Below are 13,977 nucleotides of genomic sequence, written 5' to 3'. Positions count from 1 at the left end.
CAAAAGGATGTTTGATATCATTGTCAATGAGGTCCACTGACCATATGGTAAATTTGGGAGACTTCTGAGTGTGCGTGTGAATGATTCCATTGTGGTGTATTATCTACTGGCGATGAAGCTGTCATTTATGTGATACATACCAGCAGGCTGAAATATATTGGCAAGGGATTCTTTGTTCAAATCTGGGCTATCTCTCAATTTGCTTTGGTATTGAGGCAGATAAAGATGTCCTCTGGGCAAAGGGGACATGAAGTCTGCTTGCTGGAGTGGTACTTGATGCTCACCCTAAAGAGAATACCAGTGTTAAAAACCCCAAAACATAGCAAGGAGAAGTGGATGTCAAGCATACATCTAAGCATGCAAGGCATCTCACTTAACAACCTGGTTGAGATAACTAGTTAAACTCATCAAATACCCTGTTAATGTAATGAGCTTTCTAATATGGATAATGTGGAAAACTTAGCCAGCTACAGAAAACAGAATATTCTACAGTCAGTGAATTTCTCTTTAGCACCATAGGTGTATTTTCATGCGAACAATGTACAAATTTTCTGTTAATGATCCAAGTAAGGATCTTTTTGGTTAAAATATGCATATTTTCTCAATATCTTTGTGTAAAGCACAGAAAAAAAGGCCTTTTCTATGAGAACACTACTTTTTTCATGTATTTGGCACCGTACAGCATATGATGCCATATGACTGTCAGCAGTTAGAAATCTTATTCATTGTGCTGCAGTTCTCACACAGCAGATTATTTGGGTATTTTGCAATACAAAATTATTTTGACTCGGTACTTTGATAGCATATTTATATTGTTGTGATGTTTTTATTTTTGTTGTGGTTGTCTCAGTAATTTTCTAAAAAGAGATATGAATCTGTCTTTCAGTAAGCCAAATGGGTGTTACATGCCATTAGTCCAAAATTAGCTCTTTGTGTTTGTTAAAGTTGTTACTATTCAACTTTCAGCACAAAATCTTACACCTTGATCAGCTCACCCACAATCTCCTATACTTAGTGATACAGGACAAGTTTATGCAACCTGACCTCATAATATAATCCTCTCAACCTGGTATCATTCTCGTGAATCTGCATTGCACCCCTTCCAAGGTCAGTATATCCTTCCTAAGATGCAGTGTCCAAAACTGAATGTAGTAAAAATATGTTGCGAACTGTTAGCCTAAATTAGAAAACCTCATTGGTTAAGTCATTTTAATTGGTATTGTTTCTTGTTTTGTGTTGTTGTGTCATTTGGAAATAAGCTTAGAAACTTAGGTAAAGGAATATGTTTCATACAAAGCAATGAATAGTCATTTGGTAGAACAGAACTTGAGTATCGTTGAAAAAAGAGACATGTCGAAGCTTTTCATTTTGCACTCATCAGGACACTTGGCAAGAATACCAATATAAGGGGAAAACATCAATTTATACTGAATGAAAAGAGAGTACTGATTGGTTGGCAAGTTTACACTGATGGGTAGAGGCGTCGTCATGGAGAATGCACCAATTGATGGTGACTAGCAGTTAACTGCTGGGTATTGTTTGAAATTGAAACCAGGAACCTTGACCCTGATTGGTCAAGGCATTGTCCTGAGCAATGAGTCAACGAATGGCTGTCAACTATTTTGTTTACCTGAAACAGGCACAATGTGTACCTGTTCTTTCTGTCTGCAAAGAACAGGGCCCTGTGTATTAATATATGTAGCTTCCAGTACATACATACACACTGCGAGCCCGACTGACTATCTTAAATTGGTTGTCAGTGTAATTCTTTGCAAACTGAGGATTATTTAGGAAATGTTGCCCAATCATGAAATCACAACTAATGTTGGACACTGTGTTTTGAGTTTTGCAAGCAAGGGCTGGTTGGGTACAGTCTGTACCTTGCCCCTTGTGAACAGCGGTTAGGACATGCTGTTTGATACAGTCTGCCAATCCCAAAGAACATGTACACACATTGTGCCTGTTTCAGCTAAATAAAATAAGTAACAGCCATTCGCTGACTCATTCCTCAGGGCAATGCCTTGACCAATCATGGTCAAGCTGCCTGGCTTAAATTTCAAATAACGCTTGGTAGTGAACTGTCAGTCACCATCAGTTGATGCATTCTCCATGGCAACACCTCTACCAATCAGAGTTCACCTTCCAACCAATCAGCACTCTCTTCTCTTACAGTATAAATTGTTTTTCCCCTTATATTGGTATTCTTGCCAAGTGTCCTGATGAGTGCAAGAACAAAAAGCTTCAATGTGTCTCTTTTTTCAGCAATACAAAGTAATGAATTTAATGAAAATCATAAAATGGTCTTAAAATATGAATAATTGCTTGTCTTTTCTGTAGCCTGAATGCTCTGTTCATCTGCACCTGCGTTGGGCTGATAATCCATATGTATCAGGCACTGTTCACACCAAAGATTCTGCACCAGGACTTATAATGGGAGCAGGTAAAATTAATTACTTATTTGGATGTTATCTTAAATGCTAATCATTTTTTTATAAAAAGCTTCTTCTCTGAAAGCTATTTTAGGATGTGTTTTAAACTTGAATGGAACGCTTACGTATTAATTTAGCATTCAATCAGGAGACACCCACTCCAGTACTGTCCCTTACTTCTTGTTGGAGCCATGTCTTCCCCTATCCTGCTGTATGCTTGCATTTCTTTTTAAAAGTATAAAAGTATACCTCAGTTTTTTTCCTGCCATCATCAGCAACAGTTCTCACTGTTTTCACCAGGGAAACTTGACCATCACCATATTTAACTGGTACTGTCATATTGCAATCACATGTTTCTCTGATAAAACCATTGAAGTTGCCTTTGGCATAGAGGAACACAGTCCCTTTGTGAAAGAAACATGACATTTTGTCTGACATCATCTCATGGTACTATTGTCCTTCTAGGGGTGTTTTCCTCAGCTTCACAGTATCAGGAACATGTTGCGCTAGTTCTCCAGATTGCACAATGTTCAATACCATTTGCAGCTCCTTAGATGCTGAAACGTTCTGTGCCAATATGCAGCAAGATCTGGTCAACATTCAGGTTTGGGCTGATAAGTGGCAAGTAACATTCGTGTTACACAAGTACGAAGCAATGACCATCTATAATGAAAGAGAAACTAACCATCTCCTTTTGACAGCCAATGGCATTACCATCGCTAAATCCTCCACAATCAGCGCCCTGGGGGATTACCATCGACCAGAAACTTAAATGGACAAGCCATATAAATTCTGTGGCTGCAAGAACAGATCAGAGGCTGGGAACTTTGCAGCAAGTAACTCACCTCCTGAATCTCCAAAGCCTGTCCATCATCCACAAGGCACGTCAGGAGTGTGATGGAATTCTTTTCATTTGCCTGGATGAATGCAGCTCCAACAACACTCAAGAAGCACGACACCATCTAGGACAAAGCAGCCCCCTTGATTGGCTCCCCATCCACCACCTTCAACATTCATTCACTCCTTCGCCACTGACGCATAGTGGCTGGAGTGTGTACCATGTACAAGATACATTGCAGCAACTCACCAAGGATCTTTCAACAGCACCTTCCAAACCTGCAACCTCTAGCACCTAGAAAAACAAGAGCAGCAGATATTTGGAAACACCACCATTTTCAAGCTCCCCTCCAAGCCACACACCTTCCTGACTTGGAACTATATCACTGTTCCTTCACTGCTGCAGGATCCAAATCCTGAAACTCCCTTCCCAGCAGCACTGTGGGTGTACCTACACCACATGGACTGCAGTGGATCAAGAAGGTGGCTCACCACCATCTTCTCAAGGGTAATTAGGGATGGATAACAAATGCTGGCCTTGTCAGCAACACCCACATCCCATGAAATAATTAAAAAAAAGAACCATAGGGAGGGCCACAGTTCCATACAGAACAAGGCAAGTGACCACTGAGTACACAGAGCAAGCCGTAGCCACACACAGCCTTCTGTTGATTGCTCCATGTACATGCACATAAGCTGCTTTCAGAGCAGGAACGCATGCATGCACGCACTCACTTACTCATGCACATACGCACTTACTGCTGGTGGCTGCCTGGTCAGAAGCAAAAACAAATTTGCATCAGTGTGGAAATGATTAAATCATTGACAATTTAAGCAATCTCTGAATCAGCTGTTTTCTAGGTTTCCATACAAACAGCACAAGGTGCTGGAAAAACTATTTGGCCACTGCAAAAGCTGACAGTTAGCAACTGAGCATAAATTACTGCATTTGATTTCTTTTCACAGGAAAGCATATTGCATTGCAGAATATGATCCTAAGCACAGAAGCTCTCTCCAGGCAACTAAACATTCATTGCCACTCTGCTCATTCAATAACAAAAGCAAGAATTCCAACAGATACAAGCAGAGAAAGACAAATACAATGAAGAACTGTGTGATTTGAAAGATTGCTACAAGACAGGGTTAACCATGTAAACAGACCTCAGTGGACAGTGCAGAGTCAGGAAGGAGCAGATTCAGTCAGCCACCATTGTATCAGATATTGCTCCAACAGTTTCAGGGCCATCTTATGACTACCAGTAATAATCATCTCCATCCCAGGAAACACAGTGACATTCAGCAGCCAGCCACCACACTTCCTAAAAGTCATTTATAAACATGTAAATAGTAAAAGGGTAGTTAAAGGTACGGTGGAAATGAGTCAAGACCAAAAAGGAGATATTCTCATGGAGGCAGAGGGCATGGCTGAGGTATTAAATTAATACTTTGCATCTTCATTAAACAGAATGCTGCCAATATAGAAATAAAGGAGGAGGGGTAGTGAGTGACATTGGATAAGATAAAGACAAGTGGTTGACAATTGTCAGATTAGATGGGATGCATCCTATGTTACTAAAGGAAGTAAGGGTGGAATTTGCAGAGATCCTGTTGAAAATCTTCCATTCCTCCTTTGATATGAGGGTGGTGCCAGAGGACTGCAAGATTGCAAATGTTACACACCTGTTCAAAAAGAGAGTGGGACAAACCCGGCAACTACAGGCCAGTCAGTCTAACAATGGTGAAACATTTATAGATAATAATTGGGGACAAAAGTAATTGACAGTTGTAAAATTATGAAAGTCAACATATATTTGTTAAAGGTAATTCATTGCCTTGATTTGAGCCCTTTGATGAAGTAATGAAAGGTTTGATAAAGGTATTGAGGTTGATGTATGTATGGCTTTTGAAGAACTGCTAAACAATAGACCTGTTAGTAAGTTTGAAACCCATACGACTGAAAAGATCAGTGGCAGTGTGAACACAAAAGTGGCTAAGAGACAGAAAGCAGAGAGCAGTGGTAAATGTTATTTTTCTGATTTGATGGAAGTAAACAGTGGTGCTCTTCAGGTCTCTTTGTGATAGATATTATTGATCTGGATATGTGTGCAGGACATAATTTCAAAGTTTACAGAAATCAGGAAACGTAGTTTTAATGTGAAGCATAGTAATAGACTGCAGGAGGGCGTAGACAGACTGGTAAATTCGGCAGACACATGGCAAATAAAATTTAACACTGCGAAGTACATACGACCATATGAAATAGAAGCAGAAAAAGGCCATTCGACCCCTCAAGCCTGCTCCGCCACTCAATAAGATCATGGCTAATCTGTTTGTGTTTTGAGTTCTATATTTCCATCTACACTGATAACCTTAGGTTCTGGTTAGACAAGGGAATCAATCTACCTCTGCCTTAAAAATATTCAATGACCCCGCTTCCACTGTCTTTTGAGGCAGGGAATCCCAAAATCGCACAACCCTCTGAGAGAAAAAGGTTCTCCTCATCTCTGTCCTATAAGGGCAACCCCTAATTTTAAAATAGTTCCTCTAGTTCTGGACACACCCACAAAAGAAAACATCCTTTCCACATCCACCTTGTCAAAACCATTCAGGGTCTTATATCCTTCAATCAAGTCACCCCTTACTCTTCCAAACTCCATGTGAAAACAAGCCCAGCCTGTCTAACCTATCCTTATAATACAATCCACTCATTCCAGGTATCAATCTAGTAAACCTTCTCTGAACCACCTCCAATGCATTTACATCCTTCCTTAAATAAGGAGACTAAAACCGCACACAGTATTTGAGATGCAGTCTCACCATTGCTCCTGGCGAAGGAACTGAGAGAATGGGATGGAGTCCTTACAGGAAGCGGGGTGTGAGGAGCTGTAGTCGAGGTAGCTGTGGGAGTCAGTAGGCTTGTAATGGATATTGGTGGACAGTCTATCACCAGAAATTGAGACAGAGAGGTCAAGGAAGGGAAGTGTCAGAGATGGACCATGAGAAAATGATGGAGGGGTGGAAATTAGAAGCAAAATTAATAAGTTTTTCCAGGTCCAGACGAGAGCATGAAGCAGCACCGAAGTAATCATCGATTTACCGGAGAAAGAGTTGTGGGAGGGGGCCAGAGTAGGACTGGAACAAGGAATGTTCCACATACCCCATAAAGAGACAGGCATAGCTGGGGCCCGTGCGGGTACCCATAGCCACACCTTTTATTTGGAGGAAGTGAGAGGAGTTTAAGGAGAAATTGTTCAGTGTGAGAACAAGTTCAGCCAGATGGAGGATAGTAGTGGTGGATGGGGATTGTTCGGGCCTCTGTTCGAGGAAGAAGTGGAGAGCTATCAGACCATCCCAGTGGGGAATGGAGGTGTAGAGGGATTGGACGTCCATGGGGAAGAGGAGGCGGTTGGGGACAGGGAACTGGAAATTGTTGATATGATGTAGGGTGTTAGAGGAATCACGGATGTAGGTGGGAAGGGACTGGACAAGGGGAGAGAGAATGGAGTCAAGATAACAAGAAATGAGTTCCGTGGGGCAGGAACAGGCTGACACGATTGGTCTGCCGGGACAGTCCTGTTTGTGGATTTTGGGTAGGAGGTAGAAGCGGGCTGTCCGAGGTTGGGAGACTATCAGGTTGGAAGCTGTGGAAGGAAGATCTCCTGAGGAGATGAGGTCAGTAACAGTCCTGGAAATAATGGCTTGATGTTCAGTGGTGGGGTCATGGTCCAGGGGGAGGTAGGAGAAAGTGTCTGCGAGTTGACGCTCAGCCTCTGCGAGGTAGAGGTCAGTGTGCCAGACAACAACAGCACCACCCTTGTCAGTGGGTTTGGTGACAATGTCAGGGTTGGACCTGAGAGAACGGAGTGCAGCAAGTTCAGAGAGAGACAGGTTAGAGTGAGTGAGAGGAGCAGAGAAATTGAGATGACCAATGTCACGCCGACAGTTCTCAATGAAAAGATCAAGAGAAGGTAAGACTCCAGAGGGAGGGGTCCAGGTGGAGGGAGAATATTGGAGGTGGGTAAAAGGATCCGTTGAATGGGAAGAGGACTCCTGCCCAAAGAAGTGAGCACGGAGACGAAGGCGGCAGAAGAAGAGTTCAGCATCGTGCTGAGCCCAAAATTCATTGAGATGAGGGCGTAAGGGTATGAGGAGAGGCAATATGAACTGAATGACACTAATTCAAAGGGAATTAGGAACTGAGACCCCTGGATTGTCTATATACAAATCTTTGAAGGTGGCAGTACAAATTGAGAAGGCTTAAAAAAAACATATGGGATTATTATGGCTTCATTAATTCAGCATATTAATAGCGACACAGATTACAAAAGCAAGAAAGTCATTCAAGCCTTTATAAGGCACTGGTTAGGCCTCAGCTAGAGAACTTTGTTCAATTCTGGACACCACAGTTCATCAAGAATATCAAGGCCTTAGAGGGGGTGCAGTCGAGGTTTACTAAAATGGTACCAAGAATGAGGAACTTCAGTTCATGGAGAAGCTAAGGTTGTTCTCCTTAGACCAATGGAGACTAGGTTGAAGAACTAACAGATCGGTGCCAAAAAATAAACAAATTGACAGAGTAAATAAGAGAACTGTTTCCAGTGACAGAAGGATCTATAATGAACACAGATTTAACGTGATTGACAAATAAAACAAAGGCAACATGAGGAAAGGAACAGTTTTTTAATACAATAAGTTGCCATGATCAGGAATGTATTCCCTGAAAGGGTGTTAGAAACAGATTCAAAAATAACTTTCAGAAAAAAAATTGGATAATTACTTGTGAAGGAAACATTTGCAGGGCTATGGGGAAAGAGCAGAATGACACTGACTTGATAACTGGTTTCACAAGAGATGGCACAGGCACAATGGGCTGTTCGGCCTCCTTCTGTGCAGTTTCATTCTATGATTCTATCCGAGTAGTGGAATATTTTCTTTAGCATGCCTATGATACACTGTTAGGCAATGTAACTTGACTGCTGCCCCTCATGAACATTCAGGTATGTTGATCTGGAGTTTGTGGAGGAGCAATATCCATAGTTGTGGTATTCATCCTTTTTTCACCTTCTAATAGTCTGTTTAGCACATTTTCTATTCTGCCAAGACATTGAGATCTGCCAAGAGGCAGCTATTAGTTTGAACGTTGGTCTCGAGCAGATCGGAGCTGATTGTGTTTCACCATGGTGACCATGTTTTTCCTGGCAGACTTGGGCACACATCTTCAAAAAGCATAATTCCAAGGCATGAGACCTTGCTACACATGTCCTGGCATACTGCTGCAATAATAGTCTTGTTCCTTCTCTGAAACACTTTTGGAGACAATTCTACCAGCTGCTGCATCCTGAATGTACCACCTCTTTAACAGGTACAGGCTGATTTTAAGAAGTGCCGGCTAACCTCCATTCATGCTAGTCTCACGCACACCTGGTCTCCCGGCTAAGTGTGCAGTCAGTCAGCAGTACAGTGCTGCTGCACACCACAATCGCTGAGATGAGCAGGCAGCACAAAGTTTGTGCATTACCTGCATCACCTCAACTGGGAGTGTGGGGTCATTGTGCATTGCGATCCGCGCTAATGGACCTTCCCAAATTTTTAGCCCTAGGACATCTGATGGAACTGTTCTTTTGCTCCTCGGCAATAGACAATAAAGGTAAAGTTGGCATGCATTAAAAAATGTTCAAAGTAAAAAATATCTTTTTTTTAGTGTATTGTCCTAATCGTGAAGCAATTTTCACAGCACTTAACTGCCCAATCAACAGTATTCTTTGCCTTTGTGTTTGGAAGTATAGGTACTGATTTCAAATATATCAAGGAAGAAATGTGACATTATATTAATAAAGGAGAAATTGTAATCATTAACAGTGCCATTGTTTTGCAAAATTAGATGTTTTTTACAGCAATTTCATCACATTTGTTTGAATTTATGGTTGGTTCAGGAGTGAATTTCTCAGGGCTTCTGCTGCTCCGCCACTCTAATTTCAGTCAGAGTTTGGCACAAACCATGTACATGGTATTTCTTCTGAAGTTAAGGCAATGGAATGGGTGAAGATCCAAGGAGATTCATCTCCTTCATTAATCCTAACTGCAGCACTCTCCAGTCAGGTACGGCTGTTTCCCCTGGCTGGGGGATCTAGAACCAGAGGACATAATTTCAGAATAAGGGGCAAGCCATTTAGGACTAAGATGAGGAATTTCTTCACTCAGAGGGTAGTGAATCTTTGGAATTCTCTACCCCAGAGGGCTGCGGAGATTCAGTCATTGAGTAAGTTCAAGACAGAGATGGATAGATTTCTAGCTACTAATGACATCAAGGAATAGAGATTGCATGGGAAAATGACATTGAGGTTAGCTATCAGCCATGATCTAGTTGAATGGCGGAGTGGGCTCGAGGGGCTGAATGGCTTACTGCTCCTATGTTCCTGTACACAACACAGTTGCAGGTTCATCTGGGGCTGTCCATGCCTATTTTACATAAAGTCCTAAAGATAGGGTGGAATTTAATCCACCCCTCGGGAGCAGGCTGGGAACTAGGTAGGGGGGATGGGGGGGAGCCACATAGAATCTGGAGGGAAATATGGGGTGGAGTGCCCATTGCTTTCCTTACTCCCTGCCTGACTCCCAGTCATTCAGTCAGGGGTGGGGATTGTCAAGGACAGCCTTCTTAGCCAGAGGGCCAGTGAGGCTCTTAAGTGGCCAATTCATGATTATTTAAAGGCTCATCCTGCTGCAACTGGTATTTACCACCGGTGGTGGGGGGAGGAGGAGGTGGTGGGCCTACGCCACATGGGAAGGCTGCCTAGTAAAAGCAGGAGGCCTCTCTGCAGGCTCCCTGTGGGGAGTGGGGGGCCTTCCTTAGTGGCAAGAACAACCTCTTTTGAAAGACCACCGGCACCACCCCCTGCAGCACCCCCCGCAATCTCAACCTGCCCTTAACAACAACCCACCCATGGGCCTGCCTGACTGGCTCCAGCGAGCCCCACCCACCTACTTAAATTCTGGAGACAACTTCATCGTTGCTGATCCAGGTTGGCTGCAGTACCAGCAATGGCCAACGCATCTGGTGGCACTGCTGGGATGGAAGAGCTGTTGGCCCTCTGGCTGACAGAAGTCCTGCACCAGGCTGTTAATTGCCTGATGGCCATGGAATTGCAAGGGGGTTCCATGAAGCGGCCATGATTGGGGTTGACCCCGGATTTCCAGCTCGCCGTCAGGGCTAGCGCTGCCTCTGTTAAATTCAGCCCATACTTTCATTCCGTCAATGTGGGCGGATTTGAACTCGGGTCCAAGGGGTGTCTAATTCATCCAGTCCCTTTCTGCAGCAGTTTCTCAAAATCAAAACACTTTCCAGCTTTATGTTCATTCTTTTGCATTCTATTACGTTTTATTACTGAGAAGGTTAATGAAATGTGAGCATTCTTTAACAATGATTTCATTAAAATAAACAGTGCTCCTGCTGGTGGGAAAGGATGCTGAAAATAATCCCTCTGTCCATTTACATGTTCATAATGAGCAATATGTACACATCTGCTTAACACTTTTTTGTCTTTGTATAATATAAAAGAATGACTTCTTGTTTCTTAGGAAACCTAGGAGCCCAGCTGGTTGAGTACAAGGAAGATATGTACATAACCTCCGACTGTGGCAAAACATGGAGGCAGGCAAGTAAACTGAACGCAACACTTTATGTTGTGGCTTAAACTGTTGTGGTTTTTTTGCTGTTGATGCACTAACTACTTTGTGTAGAGTGTTATGCAATTCTCATTCAGCCTCCTCTGTTGATTCTCACTCTGCAAAGAGTGTTTCATCATTTAAACCAAACTGTAGTTTCAATGAAGCATATAACATTATTTTTCCCCTTACATTCAATGTTCTTGTATCTTTATTATTCATTCAATATATGTTTATCATAAAGTCTTCATCCATGTCTGGAAGTCTGTTTTTTTCATTTAGGTAACACTAGTATATATGGCTCAGGAAGCTACCGGCTAGGCATTAGCCACTGCCAATCATATTAGTATGAGAAAAACATGAGGTTTGTTAGCGTATTAGAGCAATTGCTATTTCAGTTTTTAGAGATTGCCCATATGGGACTAATTTGAAAGGTGGGCACTCACTTGTTCATGAATACCCCAGTAGTCACACAGCACTTGAACAGAACTTGTCTCTGTTTTCAATTTGACAAGACACCTGACAGTTACTGCAATTCCCTAAGCAGTGAGCTCATAACCTCTGGCAGTCCATTTGTTCCAGACAAAGAACTTCACCACAGAAAACAAAGAGAAAGGGAAAATTGAAGGATGAATCAAACTTGGTCACTTCCAGGAACTTTGTGGTGGGTAGTTGGAAAATTGCAGTAACAATGCAAATCCATGATCCTGTTGGAGAATGGAGCTTGGTGCAGGTGGGCCAAATAAAAGGCAATAATAATCAAATAGTTTTAAATGTTGAGGAAATCTATCCCCATTTAACCCTAGGTGAAATTTAGGCACACAGACTTGTTTAAAAAACATGGGTTTATTTTATTTCAAGGTACATTAACCCTGCAGTTCATTTTTTGTCTCCATGGATTCATCCCAATTTTATTGATGCCAGCTTTGTCCTCAGTTAGGAATGTAAATTATGTGAGGCTCAGTAAGAGCATTAACATCCTGATTGATTCATTTTTTGTCATTTCCTTCAGGTATTTGAGGAAGAGCATCATATTCTTTACCTTGACCATGGTGGTGTTATTGTTGCTATCAAGGATACCTCAATCCCACTGAAGATATTAAAGTAAGAAATTATAAATTTAAGTCATATTGGTGATTTCAACATCAATAACATGGTCACTGATTTACTAAGTACTTTGTGTATAAGAGCCGTGTTTAAGAATTTTACTGTATGTGGTTTCAGAGGTGACGACTTAAAATCAGACTAATAACATTCAACAAAAGCTAAAGCCATTCTAATTGATAACAGACTAACATTTCAAAAACATGTCCATTTCAAAAAGGGCAGCAAAACGCAACTGCAGATCAATTAGTCTTACATCAACACTGGGTGCACCTTGCTCTCTGGAAAGCATTTTGACAATATTCCACTCAAAATTTAAGAATTTATTTAAAAAACAAGGTAACATGGGAATGGATAAGATACTGACTGGCTGAAGAATAGGAAGCAGCAATTACTTTTTAGAGGATTTATTTTAGGACGGAAAGATTGAGCAGAGTGCTCAATGTCATGACCTTTATTGTTTCTAACTTGCATTAACTTGAGCTCCAAAGCTCAACACAAAATGGTAAAATTTGCAGCGATACTAATATTTAGAGGCATTTAGAACTGAACAGGCAGCTTGGGAATTGCAAAGTGTATGGAACAATTGCTGATGAAATTTAGTATAGATAAGTGTAAAATACTGAAAATTAAAAGGAAAAAAGGATGACTTAAGTACCCCATGATTGGTGTTGAGTAACCAAGGGTCAAGTTCAAAGGGTGGTTTTAATAGACCAGATATCGGAGTACAAGTGAAGGAAGGTCATACCTAAACTGCGCAGTGCTCTGGACATATCACAGCTTTTCCTCTATTCTGAACATGGAGGTATTCACACTCTGAAGGTAGTCCAGCAATGAGACTGATGTCTGGTGTCAGAGAACTGGATTACAAAGAAAGACTGCAGGTACCTGACATTTTCTGCCTTGAAAGGTGGCTATTGAATGGTGGCCTTATAAAATTATATGTTAACGAGTGGTGTGGAAAAGGTAATTCTAGAACAACAAATTGGTTGGACCTCTAGATACCATACCTGTATATTCACTCACTGAACAATGATTCTTATCAAGCCATGTCTCACCAAATATTTGATTGGGCTGTCTTTAGATACATGGCTATCTGGTTCAGGTCACAAAAAGGTACTGCTATTGCATCAGCTGAGTTATGCTGTTGTGCTAGTAGTTTTGACGGCAGTGTGAGTCAACTCCAATAAGAGTTAGACCTAGACACCACTTGCAGGAGTGCCTGCACCTGAAAAGATATCCGTCGTAGACTCATTTGTAACAAGCCTCTACCTCAAAACGTCCAACCATTACTGACATAACTTTAAGATTTTCACCTCCAATGTGCTATCCCCAGGAGGTTGCACATTTACGTGCACAACAGCCTTACACAAATGAACATATAGAAGATCAGTTATCATCAGATTTCCTTAGTTCAATCAGTACAACTTGTCTTCATGTAATAATACAAAATAAACACCATGCTACCCCAAATCGAGAGTTAATTTACTTAAACAAGGTGGCTTCTAACTGCTCCTCCAACATTTTTGTGCTGTTAGTCTTGTCAAAGACTCTGCAGCTTTCTCTTTAAAAATCTGGCTCCCTGCATCACACCCCATTTCAAAAATCCTTTCAGTCAGCCTGAGTCCCAGGCTTTATTATATCCCTCTGTGCACACCCATCAATGGGTGTGATATGGTTTCTAATTGCATAGGCAAGCCAACAAATTACTTATTATTTATATTTCTATGTGAAATTGACATCAAAACTATCTTGTTAACATCTAAGCTTTTCTTTTTGTAAATTGCCCGAGTATACTACACTTTTAAAAACCCAACATTAAAAGTGACTTCTTTTTTGTCATATCCTTTCTGTGTAGAAATAGGCAAAAAAAAATCCCAAAGCATGATGGGGAAATTATAGAGTTTTTTTGCTTGGATTACCCTTATTTGTATGTAAATTG

The 13,977-nt window shown here is 41.4% G+C and overlaps 1 protein-coding gene across 3 annotated transcripts in view; it reads left to right on the top strand.

The window, feature by feature from the left end:
• Positions 1-13,977, top strand: part of sorcs2 (sortilin-related VPS10 domain containing receptor 2) — an 874,344-nt gene that overhangs the window by 759,645 nt on the left and 100,722 nt on the right. For all 3 annotated transcript variants that reach the window (XM_078542265.1, XM_078542257.1, XM_078542248.1), the window contains exons 11-13: positions 2,338-2,440; positions 10,845-10,921; positions 11,944-12,035. In XM_078542265.1, the coding sequence (XP_078398391.1) occupies positions 2,338-2,440; positions 10,845-10,921; positions 11,944-12,035 (272 nt within the window). The remainder of the gene's footprint in view (positions 1-2,337; positions 2,441-10,844; positions 10,922-11,943; positions 12,036-13,977) is intronic.

Source organism: Cetorhinus maximus, chromosome 1 (assembly GCF_964194155.1).
Source record: "Cetorhinus maximus chromosome 1, sCetMax3.hap1.1, whole genome shotgun sequence".
Taxonomy (NCBI): Eukaryota; Metazoa; Chordata; class Chondrichthyes; order Lamniformes; family Cetorhinidae; genus Cetorhinus; species Cetorhinus maximus.
The sequence above is the reverse complement of the archived record's forward strand: the minus strand, read 5'-3'. Positions and strand labels throughout refer to the sequence as shown.